Source organism: Thalassophryne amazonica, chromosome 9 (genome assembly GCF_902500255.1).
Source record: "Thalassophryne amazonica chromosome 9, fThaAma1.1, whole genome shotgun sequence".
Lineage (NCBI taxonomy): Eukaryota > Metazoa > Chordata > Actinopteri > Batrachoidiformes > Batrachoididae > Thalassophryne > Thalassophryne amazonica.
The window spans coordinates 81,430,308-81,458,269 of NC_047111.1; the positions used below are offsets into that span (position 1 = coordinate 81,430,308).

Below are 27,962 nucleotides of genomic sequence, written 5' to 3' on the forward strand. Positions count from 1 at the left end.
CTTTTATGGAGCAGTTGGTGAAGTGGAGATGAGTGACAGCTGTCAAGAGTTGATGAGTAACAGCTGTCACTCCTGGATGTTCCCGTGAGGCGGCAGCGCCCTCTCGTGCCTGAAGCCCACACTTCAGGCAGGGCGCCTTCTGGTGGTGGTGGGCCAGCAGTACCTCCTCTTCAGCGGCCCACACCACAGGACCCCCCCTCAACGGGCGCCTCCTGGCGCCCGACCAGGCTTGTCGGGGTGTCGGGTGTAGAAGTCGGCCAGGAGGGCCGGGTCCAGGATGAAGCTCCTCTTCACCCAGGAGCGTTCTTCGGGTCCATACCCCTCCCAGTCCACCAGATACTGGAACCCCCGGCCCATATGACGGACGTCCAGGAGCCGGCACGTTGTCCACGCGGGCTCCCCGTCGATGATCCGGGCAGGAGGCGGCGCCGGTCCGGGAGCACAGAGGGGTGAGGTGTGGTGTGGCTTGATCCTGGAGACGTGAAAAACAGGGTGGATCCGCAGTGAAGCTGGGAGTTGGAGCTTCACTGCAGCCGGAGTGCGGACTTTGAGGATCTTGAAAGGTCCAATGTATCTGTCCTGCAATTTTGGCGAGTCCATCTGGAAGGGGATGTCCTTCGTTGACAGCCACACCTCCTGCCCGGGCTAGTATGCAGGGGCCGGGGAACGCCGGCAGTCTGCATGGGCCTTAGCCCTCATCCGGGCCTTCAACAAGGCAGAACGGGCGGTGCGCCACACCCGACGGCATCTTCGCAAGTGGGCCTGGACCGAGGGCACACCGACCTCTCCCTCCACCACAGGAAACAATGGGGGCTGGTACCCCAGACACACCTCAAACGGGGAGAGGCCGGTGGCAGAGGACACCTGGCTGTTATGTGTGTACTCGATCCAGGCCAGATGGTCACTCCAGGCCGCCGGGTGCCATGCAGGGGAGGGCCTGCTCCAGTTCCTGGTTGGCCCGTTCTGCCTGTCCATTCGTCTGTGGGTGATACCCAGACGAGAGGCTCATGGTAGCCCCCAGTTCTTTGCAGAAACTCCTCCAGACCTGTGAGGAGAACTGAGGACCACGATCCAAGATGATGTCAGTCAGTATCGCATGCAGACGCACGACGTGGTGGACCAGGAGGTCTGCTGTCTCCTGGGCCGTTGGGAGCTTCGGGAGGGCCACGAAGTGGGCCACCTTGGAGAACCGGTCCACTATCGTGAGGATGGTGGTCATGACCTGGGACGGCGGGAGGCCCGTGACAAAGTCCAGGCCAATGTGGGACCAGGGGCGACGAGGCACCGGGAGCGGTTGCAGAAGTCCTTGTGTCCTTGAGTGGTCTGCCTTGCCCCTGGCACAGGTGGTACAGGCCTGAACATATTCCCGGACGTCGGCTTCCGTGGACGCCCACCAGAAGCGCTGCCGGACCACTGCCACGGTCCTTTGCACCCCTGGGTGACAGGAGAGCTTGGAACCGTGACAGAAGTCCAGGACTGCAGCTCTGGCCTCTGGTGGGACATAGAGGCGGTTCTTCGAGCCCATGCCTGGGTCCGGGCTCCGTGCCAGGGCCTCCCGGACGGTCTTCTCCACGTCCCAGGTGAGGGTGGCCATGATAGTGGACTCAGGTATAATGGATTCCGGCGGATCCGACAGCTCAGTTTTGACTTCATCTTCGTGTACCCGGGACAAGGCATCCGACCTCAGGTTCTTGGTCCTGGGGCGATAGGTGATCCGGAAGTCAAAACGCCCGAAGAACAATGACCAGCGGGCTTGCCTGGGGTTCAGCCGCTTGGCGGTCCTGATATACTCCAGGTTCCGCTGGTCCGTGAAAACCGTGAATGGCTCCGAAGCTCCCTCCAACAGGTGTCTCCACTCCTCAAGAGCCTCCTTCACCACAAGAAGTTCCCGATTGCCCACGTCATAGTTCCGCTCTGCCGGGGTCAACCTGCGAGAAAAGTAGGCACAAGGGTGAAGAACCTTGTCGGACTCCCCGCTCTGGGATAACACGGCTCCTATCCCTGAGTCAGAGGCGTCCACTTCAACCACAAACTGGCGGCAAGGATCGGGCTGCACCAGAACTCCCTAAACGCGGCTTTGCACCAATCCAACCAGGTGAAGGGGACTTTTGGGGAGGTCAGGGCTGTCAGGGGGCTAACTACCTGACTGTAGCCCTTAATGAACCTCCTGTAGAAATTTGCAAAGCCGAGGAACTGTTGCAGCTTCCTACGGCTTGTAGATTGGGGCCAGTCTCTCACCGCTGCAACCTTGGTCGGAGTTGGAGGATATGTTAAACCCCATGTTGGACAAAGAAGTACGGTGGAACTCGCACTTCTCGCCCTTCACAAACAGCCGGTTCTCCAACAACCGCTGCAGGACCTGACGTACATGCTGGACATGAGTCTCAGGATCCGGGGAGAAGATGAGTATATCGTCTAGATATACGAAGACGAATCGATGCAGGAAGTCCCGCAAAACATCATTAACCAAAGCTTGGAACGTCGCGGGGGCGTTAGTGAGACCAAACGGCATGACCAGGTACTCAGTGTCCTAACGGGGTGTTAAATGCCGTCTTCCACTCGTCTCCTTTCCGGATCCGAACCAGGTGATACGCATTCCTAAGATCCAGTTTTGTGAAGACCTGGGCTCCATGCAAGGGCGTGAACACTGAATCCAACAGGGGCAAAGGGTATCGAAAAAAGGGTGTCTTGTGTGTGATTAATGGGAGAAGGGTGCCATCTAGTGCCCGTACCTTCAGAGGCGAAGGAAGCGCCACCAGAGGGAGCCCTACCTCCCTTGCCCATCTGCTGTCCAGCAGATTCCCTTCTGACCCCGTGTCCACCAGTGCTGGGGCTTGAAGGGTTAAGTCCCCGCTTAGGATCGTAATGGGAGACGTGTGGAAATACGTGTATGTCCCACGTGAATGTCTTGGCCCACCCTTAACCCAGTTTCTAAGGGCGGGCGTTTATGTTTAACCGTTTGGGGCAGTCTCTCTGCTGATGCTCACTTGAGCCGCAGATAAAGCACTCCCCGCGGGCCAGTGTCCTCTGTCTGTTAGTTGATCTGGATTTGGCCCTGCTCGTGTCCATAGCATCGTCAGCAGGGGGAGCTGTTGCCACACGGAGCGCCGAGGCTGTGGAGCGTGGGGAGGACCCGGAAGGGAGAGGGACGGCGCGTGCCCGGCCACATCCTTCGTCTCGCTCCCGACGGCGTTCTTCTAATCGATTGTCTGAACATATGACTAAATCGATAAGTCCATCCAAATCCTGCGGTTCCTCCTTGGCCACCAGGTGCTCCTTCAGGACCGGCGACAGTCCGTTTATGAAGGCGGCGCGGAGCGCAGTCATATTCCAGCTGGACCTCGCAGCCGCGATGCGGAAGTCGACTGCATATTCAGCTGCGCTCCGAGTCCCCTGTCTCATAGACACGACTGATTCAGCCTCCTGCTGACACAAGCAGACAGGTCCTTCTGAAAAGAATAAACACACGGTTACGTGCAATACGGCACAGTATCTGTCTGAGAGAATTACCTCTAATGGTAGGCGATATCTCGGCAGCGGGGTGGAGATGTCGTCCGGCTTTTATGGAGCGGTTGATGAAGTGGAGATGAGTGACAGCTGTCAAGAGTTGATGAGTGACAGCTGTCACTCCCGTATGTTCCCATGAGGCGGCAGCGCCCTCTCCTGCCTGAAGGCCGCACTTCAGGCAGGGCGCCCTCTGGTGGTGGTGGGCCAGCAGTATCTCCTCTTCAGCGGTCCACACAACATGAAAGCCATATTAATTTTCCGAACGGTGTCCACCTGGAGGTCTCTCACAGTTTCTGGAAAAAAATTGCAGCAAGGCGCCAAATCGTTCAGACATTTATTCGCAATAAAAAAACGATGAGAGGGGTGGACCAGTGCTCACACAAAGCCTGCTCACAGGCGAATGACGCAACCGACAGGCGTGAAAAAACTCACGCACGCACGCATGTATCAAACGCCAGAAAATGAGTAAATAAGATGGCAGCTAATGCTACAAACACAGCTTACCAGTTTGTCTCACTAGCATCCGCTGTGGCTTCTTCAGTGGAGCGTTGTATAGTCCAACCATTTCTCTGGGTAAGGATGCAGTGGTGTGAGTTTTTTTCTCCACAAAATAAAAAAAAACAGTCATAGGGATGTTTGGGTGGATTTTTCAAATTCAGCACCGTTAGCCAGCACCGGAGATCATCGTCTTTCAATGGAGGAGGGAACAAGTTAAATGCTCATCCACAGCACTCAGATCTCTCCTTTCCATGTTCTGAAACATTGTTCTGAAAGTGATAGTTTCCTCTTCTTCCAGTTGTTGTGGCACCTACAAACTGAACAATTAATGCTGCTCATGTTTGGACACTTCTAACGTACTGTGTTCCCACATAGCTAATGATTAGATACATTGGCAAACCGGAAGTTGTTTGACAAAATGGAGCTGCCCACCCTGACTTCCTGAATAACGTGAATACACTAGTGAGTTCTACCTAATGGCCCAGTCACACGGCACACAACGATTCCTGAACGAAGGGGAAAAGTAAAAAATTTCACTATTTGTGAGAAAAGGTGGACGAAAGAGCTTTTATCACCGAACAGTCTGCGAAGCAAGAGTGCAAAAGAGACAAAAGAGGAACTTAACAAAACCGAAGCTCACGATCTCGAAGCTTTAACGAAATGCGCCTGGAGCCACAGCTGGAGCAGTGTGTGTCTGCATTTCTGAGTTCCGGGACTCGGCGCTGGGATGGAGCTCAGAGCACCTGAGTCCTGGAGAAACTGCAAACAGAAGCTATGGAGATCTGTGTGTACGTCAGTGGACCACCTGCTCTGGTTCCTCGTCCAGAACAAAAGAGGGATCATCTCCTTCATCATCAGAATCCACACTGTCTGTCGACACGCTGCGCGCTCCGTCTTCCTCCAATTAAAAAAAAAAAAAAAAGTGTGCTGTGGTCACTGCTGTATCACAGTATTATGTTCTAAGCCATATATATTGATTTATAACAGAAAACTGTCAAAAGGGAGAATAAATATGTGTAAAGTTGATTGAATATATCAGAGCAGTAAATGAATCAGTGCGTGTGAACGCGCGCATTGACTCACATGTGCGTTATTCCACCAGCTGATCACTGATCCACAACGTGAATTCTTCCTTCCAGAACGGCTCTTTATATAATCATTTTGATTCAACTACCTGTTGTCACATGTACAGAAGAGCTGGATTGTCATTCTTACGCTCATATTGTTATATTTAATAAAAAATAATAAGCGCACGCAGGAGCTTCTGCTGCCACTGATGCTGCATTCAAGTACCGTCGGAAATTACACAACTTTTTTGTTGTTTCAAATTCAACAGTTGCTTGTGGCAAAATAATTAATTATATCCACACAAAAGATTAATTCTGGCCTATGTAATGTGCCTGAGCCCATTGAAGCTGAACCACCACACAGATAAAAAAAAATCCAAGCAAGCAGGCTGAGTTTGCCCTGTAATTTACGACAGTACATGAAGCAGCAGCAGCCTCCGTGCTCACAAACCGGCTTCTGCACTGTGTGAAAACACTCAGCTGCTCCAACGAAGTCAAATTAAACAATAACGTTACAAAAACTAAACAATTAAAAAACGTCAAGAACGACAGCAAAACAAAACGCAGACGAATTGAGGTTTTCATTGCCCTTCGTTCAAATTTTTTAACAGTTTAAAAATCCTGACGAAGCGCCAGCTGCAGGAACGAGGCTGCGTGAAGGTTAAACGATGTCAACGACAGTCAACAAAAGTCCAGATTTCTTGTTTCGTCAGGGCTTCGTCACCCTTCGTTAAGTGCCGTGTGACTGGGCCATTAGAATTGGAATGTATTATAGAAGACATACTGAATTTCTTGTAATGATGAGTGTCTGTGGTAAATTTTGATACGACTGCTCAGACAAACATTACAGTTTGAGTGGCAGTAAGATTTCATAGAAATAATTCAGTGATAAAACATTTCAAGGTTATGAATATTGTTTTTTCGAAGTAGTAGGGTGGTGGTCACAGTGGCAGGTGTGGTGACAAAGCGGTTAGTGCACTTGGTTTCAGTGTGTAAAGTTCCCAAAGCGGTTAGTGCACTTGGTTTCAGTGTGTAAAGTTCCCAGTTCAAACCCCACTCCTGCCACATTTCTCAGTGTAATGTGAAGTTGTATCAGGAAGGGCTTCCGGCGTAAAACTTGTGCCAATTCAACCTGCGGATCCACCTCGGATTTGCTGTGGCGACCCCGAGTGCAAACAAGGGAGCAGCCGAAGGGTCTTACTTTTAGGGTGGTGATCACAGTGGATTTTTTGGGTCTTTAACTTATTATTTGTATTGTTTAAGAATAAATTAATGCAGGTTCAACCATGTTGACTTTGAAAGCTAATTTGATTTAGACTAATTTATTGTTAACAGAAATTTAAAAAGTAACTGTGATGGAAATATATTTTATTATTTCTACTTATTCAGCTCGTAACTGTACAGCATGTGTGTACCTGAAAACAGAAAATGTAGTATTGTTAAAGCAATAGTACACATAAACATTATAATCACTATTTACAACATTTGTCAAGACTGGACGAGCACGCATTGTTGGCCCAAAGGCTGCTGGAAAACACCCATTGTTAATATGATGAGTGGGCCTTTCACTCACTGGCATTTTAAATACCCAGGAACAACTCCCCCACCACCACCACCGTGACACCACACCACCTGTCATGGGATGACAGAATGGGCTGCTTTAAAACTCCAATAAAAACATTTTCCTTTTTGTTTCTTTATGTTAGACTAAAAATGTACATTTGTGAAATCTAACAGCAGATGTTGAGTGACAAAAATCCATCTGTGGAATCGTAGCAAACGTCTCGGAGCTCAGGAATCAAACCAAGAACGTTGCAGGCCACACAGAATTAATCCAATCAATCAATCAATCAATTTTTTTATATAGCGCCAAATCACAACAAACAGTTGCCCCAAGGCGCTTTATATTGTAAGGCAAGGCCATACAATAATTATGTAAAACCCCAACGGTCAAAACGACCCCCTGTGAGCAAGCACTTGGCTACAGTGGGAAGGAGTGAAAAGAGTGAAAAGTTCAAATATTTGTGTTTAATCTAGTAATTTGACGCTGTTGTACTGAAGGCTCACAGTGAATACTGCAGCACTCAACAGGAGATTGTAGGAACTTAAAAGTCCAGTTACATAACCCTGTTTTGACATTCCTGTATGGAACGTCTGGCTTCTGATAAGACACTTCATATTTTTAGTATTATTACTTTCATCCGTTTGAAAGCTCATTTGGATGCAGTCGTTAGAAGTGGCAGAAAGCGCTGCACAAGGAAGATAAACTCTTTGTGTTACCACTTTGTGGACACCTCCAGTAATTTTTATTTCTGAAAGCCGACAGAAAAAAAGAAAATATTTTTGTGCATTCTTCACATCCTTTGACTGCTCAAAGCTTTATTTTCATAGACATATGGCGATTGTTGTTGCATGTTTTGTACTAGAACGGAGCATTTTATCGACTCTTGTTTGATTATTGAAGTGCAAATATCCCCCATGTGTCTGTAGGAAACGAGGAAAAGTGGATCAAAATGAGGATTCCTTTAGGAAGGAAAGGATTAAAATTGGAGTAGGAACAAAGCAATAACAGCCAGAAAAGGTCAAAGGAAGACTTTAAAGTTGGAAGAAATTCAAGAAGTAAATTATAGGATAATAGAATGAAAAGCAAGAAAAAGCTGGTGAGAAGAATGAGACGTACAGCTGAGTCCTACAGAGCCAAGTTTAAAAAGCAGGTTAAAGTAAAACCCACACAGTTTAATTTTAAGAAAGTACCGACACTTGTAGAATCAGTAACACAGTCACACTAGCCATATTTATAAAAGTTTTCATACTACAAGTATTAATCAGTGACATTATTTGCCTGGTGTCATTTCAGGAAAACACCAAAGTTGTACTTTAACTGATTTGATCACTTCCTTTTGTGTTTTCATTTTTCTAATTGCTCATACAAATCAGCAGAGTGGCTTATACACACAACTGACTTCCAATATCCAATCATATACATCCACAAGGTAATAAGGCTCTATTGAATGTTTACACTCACTACCGGTTTCAAGGGCTGCAATAGTATCTGCAAAAAGGCCCTCCATCTTTTCCAACCTTCTGCTCATCTATAAGGTTGTTTGTAGAACAGACTTGGGTGTGTTTGGCTAAATGTTGGATTAGTTCTCCGAGGAATCCTTGATGTTTCAATGAGCCTTTTGTCCCATATCTAACGTCATTACTGTCTGCTTCAGCTGTAAGTAGAGGAGGTAACAGCAAACCATGGCCAAATAAAACAAAACAGGGGATGACACCATGTTTGACACAGAAATGAGACAGTGTTCAAAACAGTGGACACAACGCCGTATGACATGATACCAGAAGCAAACAAATCAGGAGATGAAATGACAAATCAAACAGGTGATGAAACGGTGGATAAAACAACAGTTTAGCCAGCAGATTAAATAACTAAAAGAATACAGGCAACAAGTCTGCGACTAAAGCAGGTTGTGAAACAGAACATGGGACTGGAAATGAAACAGTATTCATCACACAGATGAAATTAGTTTGAAAATGTCAGACTAAACCAGACTCCAAACAGACAAAACTGGCTTCAAAATGGGGTATTATCAAGCTCCAACCTCTGGCGGCCTCCCTGGAAGAAGAAAAAAATTACTATTTCCTGAATGGCCCCTTGAGGCTGGCTACAAAATCAGTGTTAAAATGTCCAGCTTTAAAGCAAAAATAAACATGTTTACAGCCTGGTAGAAAAAGTGTTTTGGTCTCCATAGATGGTTTAACTCTCCATGACAGTTGTACTGAAAAAACGTTGACAAGAAGCATTCAGATGAAAAAAGAAACACACACACACAAACACCAGCGGGATAAAACAATATCACCTACTAATTATTATATTGTTCTTCTTCTTATTATTATTATTATTTAAATAACAGGCTTTTAATTCAAGGCCTCAAAGACACACGAAATAGTCAAAAATCTGAACAGCAGCATTATGTGTGTGTACGGCATTTATGAGGAACTCTTTTGTACATTCAGAAAAGGCAGGGTTGCTGCAAATGGTCACATACCAGAATATGAAACTTTGAGTTTCCTTTGAAAACTGTCGCTGAAAATGAATGTTATCAGTTTCTACTGTACAGGAGTTGGAATGGAAGGTCAGGCAGAAACAATGTGGTTATTAATGCAGCTGCTTAGCTCATTAGGTTACATGGGGCCTTCAGTACAGAGTTAAATGCAAATGTTTTAGGCAGGCTATGTGTAAGACATTAAATGAATAATTTTGACACTAGATACTTTTTTGTTTGTTTTTTAATAATTCACCCCTGAACATTTTTTTTTTTTTAAGAACAGCTTGGACTTAGAGGTTTGGTAGCACAGAGACCAATAGATGTGGCTGGTAGTTGTGGAGGGCCATGGCAGTCCTTTCTGACCATTTTATTACAGGTAGCTGTAATTAAATATGTCTTGTGTGGTTAGTTGACAGGTCTGTGCTCCAGTATTTGCGTTGAGTGAAATTTTTGTGTTGATTAATTTTGTATGCAAACATAGTTAGCACTTTTAGCAGCTGTCAGTAGCTTGATGAGGTTAGGTCCAGTTAATCCACAGTTACTGAGGAAATGAGATTATCATAATTTTGAATACCCAAGGATTCAATGTTTGTAATGTAATGCCGCCACAAACTGCCGTGAGACTGGGTTGGGTTTGGACTTGGCTAAGTTCTGCGCTCCATCAGTGCCTTTCTGTGCAGTGTTTTGTCTTATGATTGACATTGTTTTTGCTGTAGTGGTGCTGCAGGCCTGCGCTCTGGTCCTCTACCCAATCAAGTTCATCGACGGGACGGTGTTGCAGACCTACCACGAGTTCAACTGGGGCTACGGCCTGGGCTGGGGGGCCACCATCTTCATGTTGGGTGGTGGGATTCTCTTCTGCCTGCGGACGTCCATTTACGAGGACGCAATGTACTGAGCATCAACACAACATATGCACGCAAACACGGACAAATGTTCGATTGGGGGGGGGTGCTCATCTTCTCTACACCGACCTCTGCAGACCAATGCTCCCACAACTTTTTAAGACTAAGTATGAAGCCCTAATTTAGGCGAGAGCGGCATGAATACAACCCCACCCTGCACCCCTTTATGCCCTGTCCAGCCTGATTGTGCATCAGCTGGATGCCAACAGACCTGGTAAAGCACACAGAACTTTGTGGATGTGCACCTGACATTGATGCTGGACGTTTCTGCCGCCACACTGATGGATCTGCAGGCATTTGAAAGGATTAACCTCCTGGCTTCCTTTTTTTTTTTTTTTTTTTAAATGCAGAATTTTGCATGTTTTCCTGTATTCACATTTTACTTTTTTCCTTTTTGTAATTATTGAAAGCATGAAATTATTTTGCCTTTTGTGGCAGTTGAATTATAGTAGGAATGATGGAATTTTTTTTTTTATTTGGAAAAATACAAAAAAAGTACATGTGTACAAAGTATTTGTACATGAAAGAAAGTCCACATTAAAGAACTGTAGTTTAGAGTATTCCACTATAAATTATTTTGACATGCTTTCACTGCTCTGATGTGCTCGTTGGCGTTCTGCAGCCTACTTTACTTTGACGCTCTGAGTTTGTGAACTCTGAGCTTTGGCAGAAACACCACAGGGGGCCCTCATTTGGGGCCAAGGAGCAATGAGACAAAAATACAAATGTTTGTTTTTCAGAGCTTACATTCTTGGAAACCGTTCCTGTAAATTATGTTAAGTAAATTTATTGTTAAATATGTTTGGACTTTCATGTTATTCCAAAAGTCCCACAATTCAGAGTGTAAATATAGAAATTGTCCTGTTAGTTGCAAAATTTAGGCCTGAAATCATTTCTGAATTCTGTGGTATGATGTTACTGTATGATGGCTAAGGAGAACATCTGAACATTTTGTGAAATTAATGGCTTTTGCACCACTCTTACATTTACCTCTTATATACACCTTTAAAGGGGTCATATTATAGACATTTTTCTATCTGTAACCAAACAGTGGTTGCAACAAAAGGGTTGTTTTTTTTTCTGCGGAGGCTGCAGCCTCATCAGTCTCCTCCCTATTCCACCTATGTACGTAATTGGATAGTAAATTTGCAGCCAACTTTACTCTCGAGACAGTAGGATATTACATCCTATGACAAACTTATTTTCAGATTTGTTGTGCTGTTCCATACAAAGTTGCATGTCAGGCTTTACCATTTATCACCTCAGAGCTTCTACATAACAAGAAGAAAATGGCTAAATGAGGGTAATACATTATCATTTGCTATGACCACAGGTGGAACTCCTCTCAATTTATACAGAGACCCTTAAGCTTTCTTTTGTGTTCTGTCATGCTTTACTAATTTTGTTCATGAATGTTAATATGTTGAAAGTATGTCCTGTATACACACACTGACTCACTGTTTTATTAGATTTATAGGCGAGCCTCATGTTAATAAACTGTGTAGTTTGTGTACCTAATATAAAGAGAAAACCAGAAACTGGTGATATTTTAACTTTATCTGTACACATAATCTGTTTTATTTACAGTACCATGTTATTTGGACTATATGTTGCACCAAAGTATGTCTCAATTGTCAAACAATGACATGGAGGGGGGAGAAAACATAAGTCACGTTATTTTTTAAGTCACTGCTGCTTCATGCAACAACAAGCAAAATTAATTTAATTGCTGCCTTATTAATTTGTAGCACAAAGCAGAAGCTCACAGGCTTATTATTGCATGAGGTACAAAGAACTGTAAACTGAGTAAACTGCTTCTTGCGATGACTGAACAGACAAAAACATCAAGAAAAAGGTAAATGTGTGCTTGGGCATGTCACTAAATATAAATAAATTTTATAATATTTTTATGTAGTTAGCCTTACCTTTTCCACGCTGTACTCCTCATTGTGGTTCTAGTTGTATGTTGCACAAAGTGTAAACAAGGGGAATGGCTGAGTAGCACAAAGGTTATTTCCTCTCAAATTCAAGAGTGGTCTTTCAGATTGATAGCATGATTTATTAATTCCACTCATTCTATAAGATCCAGCACATATCCTGATTCAGATTTTCATCTTGTTTTACAGATGTTGACATCCAAATTAATGGTCCATTACTGCCACCTTCTGCTCCACAGTTTGAATGAGATGGTACCTCGTTCGTACCAGTACACAGGAGCAGCCTGTCACACTTGTAGATTGGGTAATCTAGTGGCCATGTACAATTTGTGTATGTGTGTAAATTGCGGAACCAGCTAATCAAGTAAAAAAAAAAAAAAAAAAGCGTGTGACATAGTTTTAGGTTGTCATTTTACTCTCATTCATGAAAATACTTTTTTGTTTGGGTTTTTTTTTTTTTTTTTTTTTTGGACCGTTATGTTGTTGTTTACACCAGATTTTTCCAAATTCTTTTCTTTGACACCCATAAATGAATCTGGATGTAGGCCCACAGGCCAAAAATAAATGTTACATGAATTAATCATGTATATTTATATTACATTACAAATATGTGTGTTGTGGTGCAGTAGGAGCACTTTTATCTCACAGGATGAAGAAATGGGGTTCAAAGCCCGCTTCGTTTCTCATTCTTCATGTACATATGGAGTTGCATCAGGAATTACGTCCAGCATAAAAAATATATATATATGTAGTGTGCCAAATCCACAGGCAAATTGAAACCAGACTCACTGTGGGAGCAGCCAAAATAATGTGTTTTATAGGAAGAAAAAAAAAAAACACTGGAAAAAAGAGTCTAATTAAATGGCTCCAGTTAATAACATTCAAATCAGTTAATGTTGTCCAAATTGACTTTGCATGAATAAAGTTCTTTTGGCTTCTTCCTTTTTCCTGCAGATTTGACACAGCAAATCTGAGACGAATCTGCATATTGATGATGGCACAAGTTTTACACCAAATGCCCTCCACATAACCTGGAGAGTGAGCAGGGGAGGCCTTGAACTACACACCTTAACGGCTTGCCCACCACTCAGCAAGTTGGAATACAAATGACATGTTAATTTGAATCAACCTCATTCATTCACATGTTACCAACTGAAGCACTGTGGTCCAACAATTCTTTTTTCAGTGTAAATCTAAAATAAAATGCTAAAACAATAAAAACATGACTCGTTTATCTGCAGTGTTCTTTTCAGTAGCCAAGGCGGATCAAAACAAAGGGAAGACAGGCCAAATGTGGCCCACAGGAAAACCAGGTAACCCTGATGTACCCGCACTCCACGAATCCTTAAAAATTACGTGAAATCATCAGAGGTATCTGTGAACTAAGAGATTAAAAATTTCCCAATCAAAGCTCTGACTTAAAGGGGCATTTCAAAACACTTTTTGAAGCTGAAGGTGGGAAAATTCAAGTTCCCAGTTGTTCAGAACACAGCAAAAGAAGTACCTGTGGTTCTGATGGTCACTGCTGCTATCCGTTTATATATGTGTGTGTATATATACAATATACAGTGCATCTGGAAAGCATTCACAGCACTTCAGTTTTTATACTAAATAAAATCATGCACGCTTTTAATGTCGAGATGATTTACCGCCCCCTGCTGGAATGGTGTGTGAGTTCAGAATGTAATTATCAACATCGATTGTTCACTGTTATGTAATATCTGTCGTTTCTCCAAAAGTATTAGACCTATCAACATTCTGTTTTGGTGGCATTCATCCTTGACCTGAAATACACACTGTAAACTGACATGAACCACAATAACAACATTTAAAACCTTGACCTGCCATGGTGCATTGCACCACAGCACCCATTGTTAACTGTTAGCCAGTTTCACTAATTTCTTCAAAAATATTTGTCCTATCAACTTTATTTCTTTGCTGTGTTCATCCTTGTCCCAAAATACATAAGGATACCAACCGGCAAATGTCAGCTCTCCCCAGTTTCTCTGTGATCGAAGCCGTACACACACGGACACAGAGGTCACTTGGCTATTATTTGATGTGTGTGTGTGTATGTGTATATATATATATATATATATGTGTGTGTGTGTACACAGTGGTTTACAAAAGTATTCAGCCCCTTGGTATTTCACACATTTTAATTTGTTTATGGTGTTTCAAATACAAAAAGTAAATCAGGCTTCTCAATATAAAAATTTCTAAAATTATCTTCCTTAGACTCAAACTGAAAGTAAATCTCTACAAGTTGATATAAATTAATTAAAAATATAATGGTTTATATAAGTAATCTGCCTCTTTGGTATAATACCTGTAAATAATCAGTTTAATTGCCAGTTTTCTTCAGACAAGTCAGGGGATGGATACATGAACATTTTCAAGTCACTGAATATGTCTTGAACTTTATTTACATTAGTTATGAGGAAATACAAACAATATGGCACTCTATGGTAAATCTGTATGGATTAGACAGTTCTCAAAAACTGAGTGACTGTGCAAGAAGGAGAAGAGTGAGGAAAGCCATCAAGACACCCAGACAACCCAGAAAAGGTTTTAAGCTTCTGTGGCTGTGATTGGAGAAATTGTGCACAGTGCAACTTCTGCGTTTTGTATCTCCAGTTATACAGCTTCATGATGAAGTGGTATAGACGAGGGTCTTCTTTCACTAAAACATCAAATCTAGGCTTGCATCTCAGATGTACCTTCTGGCAAATTGTAGGTGAACTTTCAGATCTTCTTTTTAAGAAAACCCTTCTCTGCTCCACTTCATCATGAAGCTGTATAACTGGGGACACAAAATCCAAAACTTGGACTGTGCACAATTTCTCCAATCACAGTCACAGAAGCCTATAACATCTTCTGGGTTGTCTGGTTGTCTTGGTGGCTTTGCTCACTCTTCTCCTTGCACAGTCACTCAGTTTTTGAGAACTGTCTAGTCCACACAGATTTACCATAGTGTCATACTGTTTGTATTTCTTTATAACTGATGGAAATAAAGTTCAAGACATATTCAGTGACTTGGAAATGTTCATGTATCCATTCCCTGACTCGAAGAAAACTGTCAATAAAACTGATTATTTACAGGTATTATACCAAAGGGGCTGATTACTTATGCAACCCATCATCTTGGCTTTTATATTTTTAATAAATTTATATCAGGTTGTAGAGATTTACTTTCAGTTTGAGTTTAAGGAAGATCATTTAAAAAAAATTTTACACTGAGAAGCCTGGTTTACTTTTTGCATTTGAAATGCCATAAACAAATTAAAATATGTGAAATACCAAGGGGCTGAATACTTTTACAAGCCAGTATATATGAAGGGCTCATTGTTAATTTATTAAAGCACCTTGATTCGTTGTTACAGTATGAACAGATATCTATGAGTACTCTATTCTATCTCTGCTAATAAACACCCCTAAGGCCAGTCTCCCATTGTTGTTTTTTCCGTCCCAATTCCAAACATAAGGAATACACCCCTGCGGTGCATCCCTTCATATTTCTGACAAAAGGAAAGCCTTTCATTTTCACCTGGCATCAAAGTGACTGACTGCACAGCCAAATCCACATTCAAGCTGAAATTATTTATTTCAAGATGCAGTCATGAAAGAAAAGACAAAACCATCTGTAAAAGACACATACACCCCCCCCCCCCCACCCACCCACTTTTGTGTCACAATACTCACAATGTGTCACAATTTTTTTAACACATTTTCTCGATTGATCACTATGATCTGCAATTCTGCTATTACCACAGATTACACGTTATTGCACATCCATATTGGGTATCTTATTTATTTATTTATTATTTACTACTAAAGTAGGCAATCGGGTGCTATAAATTGGTAGTGGAGACCTGTTTAAATCCTATATACACTCACTCATTCACTCATCTTCAACTGCTTACTCCAATTAAAGGTCACGGGGGGGCTGGAGCCTATCCCAGCAGTCATAGGGAGTGAGGCGGGGGGCACTCTGGACAGGACGCCAGTCTGTCACAGTGCCACATACAGACAAAAACACATTCCTATATACACTATAATTTTACATTTTTCTTTGAGCAGGAAAATTTGTCCAGGCCTTTGAGGCCTTTGAAGATCTTTAACTGAGAAAGGTAGACAGTAACTGGCATTGCACATTATGACCCCTTCAAGCTTTGCAGCTGGTTAACATGAAGCTAAATATTAAAACCTCAGTTTGCTGTTGCACAGTGTCACCTGGTCAACAGACTTAAAAAAAAAAACAAATGGTTAACACATCTGGAAAGTTGGCAGCTGCAAATGAGCAACTTCTGCTGTAACACCTTAATGAATATTTCACAGCTTTGATCAGCGGAATCAAAAGGCCAAATTCCTGTGATGTATGAACCTGAGCTGCGTGATCACTGAACTGTGCATGTGTGCAAGAGTGATTGACTGAGTTAACTGGCTGCTGTACAAGCAGCGCTGGCTTATGAATGAAATGAAACGAAAAAACCTGACAGGTTCATTTCAAGAAATACGTCGTTTCAACACCACACGTGTTAAGAGCAGAGGTGTCCAACTGTTTTCATTTGACAGCGCATAAATTAATGTATATGGAGGACCGTGGATTAAAAGTAAACAGTGATGTTTTGTGAATGACTCACTCACTCATCAACTGCTTACTCCAATTAAGGGTCACGTGGGGCTGGAGCCTATCCCAGCAGCCACAGGGCGTGAGGCGGGGTTCACCCTGGACAGGACACCAGTCTGTCGCAGGGCCACAAAAAGGCAAACAAACACATTCACACCCGCACGCACATTTCAAGTTTCCACTTCACCCACCCCACGTCTTTAGATGTGGGAGGAAGCCGGAGCACCCAAAGGAAACCCACGCAAACACAAGGAGAACATGCAAACTCCACACAGAAAGGCCACATGTAGGAATCAATCCCATGACCTTCTTGCTGTGAGGCAACTGTGCTAACCACTAAGCCACCGTGCTGCCGTTGCGTGAATTATGTACAATTAAATGAATTTTTAAAATAGAAAATTAGCATTCTAAATCTGAAATAAAATGTCTAAATAAAATATTCAGAACTCTTGAATCAGTTTAACGTTAGCAGGCTGGCAGAGACAGGAGAAGACTGACGTGAACATTTTGACGTTTGCCAGTCATTCGACAAGTGAGAGTATTTTAACTGAAAATTATATTCAAATCAAGAATATTTTAAAACGTATATAAAATACACGTGCATGCAAATCTACTGCCTGCAGCAAGTTTATTTTTGTTCAGCACAAGTCTGGGCTTTTAGTATGACGCAGTTACAACATTTGATCTGCTGCAAAGGTCAAAGTTCAAAATACCACTGGCTCTTCACTGTCTGCCCACACAGTTAAAGACCTTCTGGTATGAAATGTCTCTACATTCAGGGTCCAAAAGTTTGAGTATTTTGATAGTGTGGGATTTGTGTTTCCTTCATCAGTCAACACAACATTAAACTTACGTGTCTTACGTGTTTGTTTTTGTTTTGTTTTTATCAATATTATTTCATTAACAAACTAAATGTTATCACAGTTGTTTTTACAGATAAATATCTCACCAAAAAAAAAAAAAAAACTTTTTTTTCAGTGTCCTGTCTGGATATTTACTGATGATCACTCAGTAGTAAATCATTGTAAAAACCCTCATTATATACAACCTGATTGTGATTATAAATTGCAAAAGACAACTAAATTAAAATAATATAATTTTAAGGTGAATAGTACTCTTATGTTGTTTATAATTATAAATAGATATTTAAAACTTTTTAATAATTTTAAGGTTTTATGTGTTTTAAATGTACCTAAACCTTTTGCACAGTACTGTATCCAAAAACAAATGATTAATCAAAGGAAGGATTCATGTTTTATTAATTAATTAATTATGTGTTTGCTTTGTATTTAGCACTTTCATAGGCACCATTTTAAACACACACACACACACATATCATTTTAGTGTATTTCCACACTTTTTCCTGTGCCGCTGTCACGAAAATGGGGAGCTTTTCATTTCAGGGGTTATTTATTTCACTTTTTACAATCTTCCCCTTCCCCTAACTCTAACCATAAACCCCCCAAAGCCCCCTCCTCCACGTCACCCCGCATTTCGTGCCCCCATCACCAAAAGCACCCCACTGTTGTGACGATATCACAAACCCATAACTGAGTTTTCGTAATGCCGTCACACGAGCTGCCGTGACACTGGGTTGCGTATTTTGCCACTTTGTTGCCAACTTGTTTTTGCATTTAACACATGCATTTGTCTCATTACTGTTTATACATTTACTTCTGCAACATGTAGATTTAAAAAGGAGGAATTTATTGTTTGTGTTTATTATAAGAACGGTCAGCAAGGATTTGCACCTGTCATTATTAAACAGGCACAAATAAAACTTCTCCAAATCCAACTTGTGGTATTGTTGCAGCTGCACTCTGGTTTCTTGGGACTTGACCTCACCGTGCTGCTTACTGTATGTCATCAGCTTTACTGTGGACACACAAAGGAAACCACAATAAGAAAAAGTGTTCACTGCAACTGTTAGGACAGATGCACCAAGTTAAAGTTTGAATTTCATCCTGTGCACTGAAGCTGTGGAGATGAGCCTGGCCCCCGGGTGCAGTAACCAGCCAGGCCCTGCACACGTTCACTCTGCAGGGACAGATTCCAGTTACTGAGCCCGGGGGACAGAGATGCCTTCATGCCTGAGGATTCCTTTAGAATTCAGGTTATGACAGCAAATGCAGAATTACAAATGAAAAAAAAGCTATGTAAATTCCAAACCTGAAGGTGTCCAGCTCCCTCTGAGATCCACAGCAGTGCTGAAAGCCTGGTAAAAAGACTGAAAAGTAACACCTGTGCTGTGCATTACCCTCTGTGCAAACATCTATCAATGCTGGCTCCACCAAAATTACATATTAACTCGTACTTCTGTGCTATCAGTGCAGATTTGCAAGCATCTGGGTTGAGCCACTACTCAGGATACCCGCTGTGAGTATAACAGTCAAAGCAGAAAAATACATTCTGATAAGTTTGTGTCCTCTGTGTAGCAGGTTTGCCAGCCTATAGTGACATATAAAGCAAGGGGTCATTTATTCAGGGTCAAAGGTCAAAAAAGGAAATTCTTGGTCTTAGCAGTTACTTTGAAAAAACAGAGGAATGAGTTCCTTTGCATCACAAGTCAATACAGTTATTTCTTTTTCAGAAAAATTTAAGCAAAAGTGTTACATTGGGTGAAATAGAAACTTGATGTCACTGAATAATTTAAGCCCAAAGCTGCTCTCCAGCCTCAGTAGTTACTGAGTTACAGCAAGGGGTCATTTCATCAGGATCACAGGTCAAAACAGGTCATTTTTATGAAGAATGTTGAGAGAAATATCAGCACAAGATCTGATATAGACAAATACTGACAAAAGTTGAAGAGTCACCACACATATAGTGCATGCAGAAAGTATTCACAGCGCTTCACTTTTTCCACATTTTATGTTACAGCCTTATTCCAAAATGAATGAAATTCAGTTTTTTTCCTCAAAATTCTGCACAGAATACTCAATATACAGAGACAATTTTAAATTTTTTCAATTTATTTTCCTTTATATAGCGCCAAATCACAACAGAGTTGCCTCAAGGCGCTTCACACAGGTAAGGTCTAACCTTACCAACCCCCAGAGCAACAGTGGTAAGGAAAAACTCCCTCTGAGGAAGAAACCTCAAGCAGACTGCTTGGGCCATGCTACAGAAATTACAGAAATAATTCACAGAACAATTCACGGACGAATATACAAGAATTGCTGTTGGCGCACAGGACAGGGGGATCGCCAACACAAACACAACTCCCATCTCTGGATGGAGCTGCACCTTAAACAGAGAATAAACAGAATCAGGCATCAGAAAGACAAAAAATACTGTATAATTTTCCAGCATTAAACAACAAGAAAAACAGAAGTTATACTAAGGTGATTGCCGGCCACTAGCCCTAAGCTTTACTAAAGGACTCAGAATTTAGGTGAAGTTGAGGCCGCGGCCCGCTCCAATTACTAATAACATGAATTAAAAGAGTAAAAAGCGTAAAACAAAACTGTACCAGTATGCTAGCCATACGAAAGGGAAAATAAGTGCGTCTTAAGTCTGGACTTGAAAGTCTCCACAGAATCTGATTGTTTTATTGACGCAGGGAGATCATTCCACAGAACAGGGGCACGATAAGAGAAAGCTCTGTGACCCGCAGACTTCTTATTCACCCTAGGGACACAAAGTAGTCCTGCACCCTGAGAATGTAAAGCCCGGGCCGGTACGTAAGGTTTAATTAGGTCAGCTAGGTAGGAAGGTGCCAGTCCATGAATAATTTTATAGGTTAGTAGCAGAACCTTAAAATCTGATCTCACTGAGACAGGAAGCCAGTGAAGAGACGCCAAAATGGGTGTAATGTGGTCGAACTTTCTGCTTCATGTCAAAAGTCTGGCTGCAGCATTTTGAACCAATTGGAGACCCCTAATGCTAGACTGCAGTAAACCAGAAAATAGAACATTGCAGTAGTCCAATCTAGAAGAGATAAACGCATGGATCAGGGTCTCAGCAGAATCTTCGCTATATTTCACATTTGGAAGAAAGCAGTCCTAGTAATATTTCTAATATGGAGGCCAAAGGACAACGAAGGATCAAAAATTACCCCAAGGTTCCTCACTTTGTCAGTGTGATGTATGACACACGAGCCTAGGCTGAGTGTTAACTGGTCAAATTGATGCTGATGTCTCACTGGACCAAGAACCATCATTTCAGTCTTTTCAGAGTTTAAAAGTAGGAAGTTTCTAGACATCCATCTTCTCACTGCTGCAAGGCAATGTTCTAAGGATTTTATGTGAACGAGATTACCAGCAGTTATTGGCATATAAAACAGAGTATCATCTGCATAGCAGTGAAAGGTAATCCCAAAACGCTGCAATATGTGTCCAAGGGGTGCTATATAAAGAGAGAAAAGCAGGGGGCCTAAGACAGACCCCTGAGGAACCCCAAATTTCATGTCACTAAGGTTAGAGGTAGTGTTACTGTACAAAACACAGTGAGAATGACTGGTCAAGTATGACGTCAGCCATGCAAGGGCACTCCCAGTAATCCCAAAATGATTTTCCAGCCTATCAAGTAGAATATGATGATCCACTGTATCAAATGCAGCACTGAGATCTAACAGCAGCAGAACCGTAGTGGTGTCCGAATCCATTGTAAGCAGAAGATCATTCACCACTTTAGTGAGAGCCGTCTCTGTGGAATGATATTTTCTAAAAGCAGACTGCAGTGGCTCAAAGAGATTATTCTCAGTAAGATAGTCTACGAGCTGTCGTGACACCACTTTTTCCAGAATTTTAGAGCAAAATGATAGATTTGATATCGGCCGATAGTTTTTCAATACACTAGGGTCAAGATTAGGTTTCTTAAGTAATGGTTTAATCACTGCAGATTTGAAACATTTAGGAACAGATACAGAAGTTAAAGAAAGATTAATCATTTCCAGCACAATCGGCCCAAGAGTGGGCCACAGGTCCTTAAACAGTTTTGTTGGTATAGGATCAAATAAACAGGTTGTGCTTTTTGTTGACGTTATGAGTTTCGTCAGCATGTCTAGAGAGATACTATCAAATTCTGTAAATCTAGGTAATACCTCAGTAGTGGTGCCCACCTCAATAGCAGGGTGTAGTGGCTGGGTTAAGGCATGCTGGGATATGTTCAACCTAATGTCATCTATTTTCTTCTCAAAGCAATCTAGGAAATCTTGTGCTGCAAAAGGAGAGCGAGCTACAGGTAGTTGTCCATGAATAAGTGTTGCCACCATGTCGAACAAGAACTTTGAGTTATGCTTGTTTTTGTTGATCAAATCAGAGTAATAAGTCCACTTTGTAGCCAATAATGCATGCTTATAGTCTAAGATAGCATCACGCCACGCAAGGTGGAATACTTCTAATTTTGAACTAAACCATTTCCGTTCTAGACCTCTTGCTTTATGCTTGAGGTCACGCAGGTAATCATTGAACCAAGGTGACTGCGATTTGGGGGAGCGCAGTTTCAACACAGGTGGTGCAATCATGTCGAGTGTCGTTTTGAGCACTGAGTTTAAACTATCCACAAGTCTGTCTACTGACTGGGTATTTGTCAAAAGTGAGGCTAAGACATCAGGCAGTCTAGCTTCTAGTTCAGTCTTAGTTGAGGAGTTGATGCATCACTGCAGTGATAAGGTTGTTGTTCCATGAAACACGGCAGCGAAACTGTAAACTTAATAAGTGAGTGATCAGAGACCACTGATGTAAGAGGCATGATGTCAATATTTGTGACAGCAATACCACGTGTGAGAACCAGATCCAGGGTATTTCCACTAATGTGCGTCGAATCCCGAATGCATTGCCGAAATCCTAATGCATCCACAATTTCCAGAAATGATTTGCAGAGGGGATCAGAAGGCTTATTTATATGAACGTTAAAGTCACCAATGATCAGAATGTTATCTGCACTAGTTGACAAGTTAGAGATGAATGCACCAAATTCATCTAAGAATTCAGAGACATCCTGGATGAAAACCTGCTCCAGAGCACTCTTAACCTTGGGGGTGTTCCAAGACGGCACATCTCTCAGCTCTACTTGGAGTTTTGTTTGGTAGTTTACTTGTTTGTTGTAACAGTGTTTCTCTGCTTATCGTTTATGGTCACCAGTCACTACTTGATATCTGTGCATCACTAGACAAACTTCAGCTGAATCTTAACTTTGAGTATTTGTCCTCTGACCTGCCTCCCCCATTGCACTCTGCTATACTGGTGTTCCTGCGCAAAGAGCCTTTCCTTGGGAAGAAACGCCCATCGAAAAGGGGCAAGCGAGGTAGCCTTTTGGATCCCGTCGTGGGTTTTCCGTTGGAATTCGCCCGAGGGACCGATGGATCTTTCCCGTGCCTATGTCTAGTTTCAGCGGCAGTGTGGATCAGCTGTTGCCTCCGGTGTGGTGCCTTCGGACCAGCTGGCAGTGCGGAGTGGACAGCAGGAACATTCGCCAGCTAGCACATTGCCATTACCTATACAAGATAAATGGCATAGGTAACATAATTACTATGCAATTCAAACAATATACTTTATGTATTTTAAATAAATAGTGTCATTATTATTGATTTAGAGTAATTATATTTTATTAATACTAAATACATAAAGCTGAGGATTATGCATTTCAAATTAATAGGATTTATTACAGTAATGAATATGCATTATGTAAGGTTTATTTGGTAGGTTTGTATTAAAATTATCTAAAAAAAAAAGTAAATGGGAATTTGTCATGTAATAAAATTACATAAATCTTAAAAGTTAGGGTTAAATATTTATGTGAGTGTAATGTCACAATTCTTCGCCTTGCGCTGATAAACACCAGATAACTTGCCAACAAGACTTTTTTGCTCAATGACTTATTTACTTCTCGCAAGCTGGATTTCATGTTTATGACAGAGACATGACTACGTCCCGGTGAGTCAGCCGTGTTTTCTGAACTTCTCCCTCCCAACTGTGCCTTTCTAAGTTCTCCTCGTCCTTCAGGAAAAGGTGGTGGAGTAGCGTCCATATTTAAATCCTGTTTTCACTGCAGACAGCTTCCTTCAGCCATATATTCCAGCTTTGAGCCGCAGCTGTTTGAAACGCAGTTGTCTTTGTCAATGCTGTGTGCTGTAACATACTGCCCTCCTAAGTTTAATAAAAACTTTATTAAGGAATTCTCTAACCTTCTGGCGGAGATTGTGCGCTCCGCTGATCGACTTTTAATAGTGGGTGACTTTAACACTCATTTGTGTTGTGAGGCTAAACCTCTGGTCAGTGACTTCTTAAATCTTATCGATGGTTTTAACCTTACACAATGGGTATGTGGAGTCATCCACGAGAAAGACATTTATTGGACCTCATCGCGAAGTGTCGACGTTTGCATTGAAAAAAATGTCAGACTAGCATCTCTGATCATATGCCGGTTATTTTTAGTCTAACTCTGCCGCCATCTCAGCCTAAACGGCTGCTCCTGCACAGCATAAGCACGCTCTTGGCTCAACTACTGCGGCACTATTCACTGAGGCCTTTAATGTGGCTTTGCCTTTTTCTCTCTCTGACTCTGGCTGTAATGCCAATGAACTAACAAATCTGCTACATTTAAAGTGTACCGACATCCTAGATTCTATTGCTCCTTTCAAGACTGTTCGAGATAAGCCGTTGGCTGAACCCTGGCTCAAGGAAACGACTCGCGTGCTGACGTGACTGTAGGCGTGCTGAAAGGAGATGGAAAAAAGACAAGCTTCATGTCTCATTGGGAATTCTTAAAAACTGTTTAGCAACATATCAAAGTGCGGTCAAGACTGCTAAAGCCCAGTATCTTTCCAACATTGTTTCTAATGACAGTCATAGGCCTTGGATCCTTTTTACTGTTTTAAATCATATTATTCATCCTGTTGAGTCTTCCTGCACTGTGTTGTCAGATGTACTGTGTGTAAATTTTTCTAAACTTTTTTGTGCACAAAATATCTGGTATCAGAGCATCATCTGACACTCCCCCTAATGTTGTTTCATCATTCAACAGTTTGTGTTCTGTAACTTTCAATGAATTTGACCCTGTATCACTTGCTGAATTGAGCACTGTATAGTGCAGCACTTGAAGCTGTCTGAATGTCCATTACGTCATCCCTTCCAAGCTTCTTAAAATGTGTTTGACACTGTTGGGTCTCACCTGCTGAAGGTCTTAAATGTTTCTTTGTCTTCAGGTTGTGTCCCAGCTGCCTTCAAGCATGATGTTGTGCAGCCTCTCCTCAAGAAACGTAATCTTGACCCTGCAATTGTCTTATAGGCCCGTATCATAGCTGCCTTTTATGATAACAGCATTTTAGAAAAATTCCAATCTGGCTTCAAAGCATTGCATAGCACAAAAACTGCCATCTTAAGAGTTTTTAATGATCTCCTTTTAACAGTTGATTCAGGCCACTCTGCAGTGCTTGTGCTACTAGACTTGTCTGCTGCCTTTGATACAGTTGACCATCCATCCATCCATTTTCTTCCGCTTTATCCGGAGTCGGGTCGCAGGGGCAGCAGCTCAAGCAAAGCCGCCCAGACCTCCCGATCCACATACCTCCCCCAGCTCCTCCGGGGGAACCCCAAGGCGTTCCCAAGCCAGCCGAGAGATGTAATCCTTCCAGCGTGTCCTGGGTCTTCCCCGGGCCTCCTCCCAATGGGACGTGCCCGGAACACCTCTCCAGCGAGGCGTCCAGGGGGCATCCGGAAAAGATGCCCGAGCCACCTCAACTGACTCCTTTCGACATGGAGGAGCAGCGGCTCGACTCCGAGCTCCTCTCGACTGTCCCCGATTGCCACGCGATGTTGCAGAGGCGTGTCAGCCAAGACAGTCCCACAACATCCAGAGATGACCAGTTGACCATCAAATTTTATTTTCTCATCTTGAACAGTTTGTGGGTATTAAAGGCACTGCCCTATGTTGGTTCATGTCTTACTTGTGTAGCGGGATGAAAGTCCCGGGTCCCAATTGAAAAGACGTTCCCGCTAGCTTGGCTAACGGGGGAGTTCCCCTTTGGCTGACCTGGTAGAGGAACGGTCTTTTGTGCGAGCCGCGTGGGTTCAATCCCCACCGTCGTCCCAGCCACAAAGGTCCTGCTGCTTCAATCTGGCGTCACGAACAGGATGTGGGTCACAGAGTATGCTAACATGCACCTGTGAATTCGGGATGAAGTCAAAAATGGTGGGGAGATATGTAGCTTCACTTGGAAAACAGGACCTTTTCTGTACATCTGGGGCTTTGCTCGTCTGGTTCAGCTCCTCTGACCTGTGGAGTTCCCCAGAGTTTGATCCTGGGCCCGGTTTGTTCTCTTTGTACATTTTGCCTTGCGGTAATATTTTTAAAAAATACAATATTCCCTTCCACTGTTTTGCACATGACCTGCAGATTTATCTGCCCCTCAAATCAGGCAGCACAGTGACTTTGTTGGCTTAGCTGCAGGACGTGAAGAATTGGCTGGCTCAAAATTTTTTAAAACTGAATGAAGACAAAACCAAAGTTGTTGTGTTTGGCCATCCCAATTCCCCATCATCCACTGACTGTGTTCTTGGCCCCTTGGCACGTTTCTCCCAGTCTGTGGTAAAAAAAAAAAACCCCAAAAAAACCTTGGAGTTCTAATAGACAACTCATTTAAGTTGGACAAACAGATTAATTCTGTGTTTAAAGCTAGCTTTTTTCAACTGCGAGTCCTAAGCAAGGTGAAACCTTACCTCCCCTGCAAGGATTTTGAGCGTGTTGTCCACACATTTATCACATTGTGACTTGACTACTGCAGCTCTCTCCGCTTACACCTCGTACAGAATTCTGCTGCTCGCTTACTGACAGGCACCAGGCGCAGTGAACACATCACGCCTGTTCTGTCATCTCTGCACTGGCTTCTATTGCATTGATTTTAAAGTCTTGCTCATTGTATTTAAATGCCTGAATGGTTTGACTCCACCTTATCTATCTGAGCTGTTGTCCTTACGCTTCCTCAGGGATGATGAGGTCCACCAGTCATTTGCTTCTCAATGTGCCAAGAACACATTTGAATACCAGAGGAGATAGGGCCTTTTCTGCAGCTGCTCCCAAATTGTGGAACAGCTTTCCTTTTAATATTAGATCTGCATCCTCTTTAAATGTTTTTAAGTCATCATTGAAGACCCATCTCTTTGCACAGGCTTTCAATACCTAAGCAGAGCTGCATGTTTGTATTAAGCCTTTATTGTATTTGTTAGTGCTTGGATTCTGTATTTTGTCTTCTTGTATTTTTGTACTCTTTGATTCTGTACCTGTGAAGCACTTTGGGCAGCTCTGGTTGTACAACCTCAATTCCATTGAAATTGGGACGTTGTGCAAAATGTAAATAAAAACAGAATACAATGATTTGCAAATCCTCTTCAACCTATTTTCAATTGAATACACCACAAAGACAAGATATTTAATGTTCAAACTGATAAACTTTATTGTTTTTGTGCAAATATCTGCTCTTTTGAAATGGATGCCTGCAACGTGTTTTGAAAAAGCTGGGACAGTGGTCTGTTTACCACTGTGTTACATCACCTTTCCTTCTAACAACACTCAATAAGCATTTGGGAACTGAGGACACTAATTGTTGAAGCTTTGTAGGTGAAATTCTTTCCCATTCTTGTTTGATTTACTACTTCAGTTGTTCAACAGTTCGGGGTCTCTGTCGTCGTATTTTGTGCATCATAATGCACCACACATTTTCATGGGCGACATGTCTGGACTGCAGGCAGGCCAGTCTAGTACCCACACTCTTTTACTGCGAAAATGCTGGCTTTTGAGCTTTGCGCTGGTAACAATCTGGATGGTCTTTTTCCTCTTTTGTCTGGAGGACACGATGTCCATGATTTCCAAAAACAATTTGAAATGAGGACTTATCAGATCACAGCACACTTTTCCACTTTGTTTTTGTCCATTTCAAATGAGCTCCAGCCCAGAGAAAGCTGCGGCATTTCTGGATGTTGTTGATGTATGGCTTTCGCTTTGCATGGTGGAGTTTTAATTAGCACTTGTAGATGTAGCGACAAACTGTGTTAACTGACAATGGTTTTCTGAAGTGTTCTTGAGCCCACACGGTAAGATCCTTTACACAATGATGTTGTTTTTTAATGCAGTGCCATCTGAGGGATCGAAGGTCACGTCAGACCTCAGGATATGTCATTCAAAGCGCATATTAAACAAATATGTAGGACTGCTTTTTTGCATTTACGCAATATCTCTAAAATCAGAAAGGTCTTGTCTCAGAGTGATGCTGAAAAACTAATTCATGCATTTATTTCCTCTAGGCTGGACTATTGTAATTCATTATTATCAGGTTGTCCTAAAAGTTCCCTAAAAAGCCTTCAGTTAATTCAAAATGCTGCAGCTAGAGTACTGACGGGGACTAGAAGGAGAGAGCATATCTCACCCAT

General features: G+C 42.5%; 1 protein-coding gene across 1 annotated transcript in view; it reads left to right on the forward strand.

The window, feature by feature from the left end:
* The window catches only part of LOC117517508 (transmembrane protein 47-like), a 28,819-nt gene extending 17,730 nt beyond the window's left edge, over nucleotides 1-11,089 (forward strand). Inside the window, exon 3 of the mRNA XM_034178538.1 lies at nucleotides 9,841-11,089. Within this exon, the coding sequence (XP_034034429.1) occupies nucleotides 9,841-10,022 (182 nt within the window). The 3' untranslated portion in view covers nucleotides 10,023-11,089. The remainder of the gene's footprint in view (nucleotides 1-9,840) is intronic.
* Nucleotides 11,090-27,962: the final 16,873 nt, after the last annotated feature.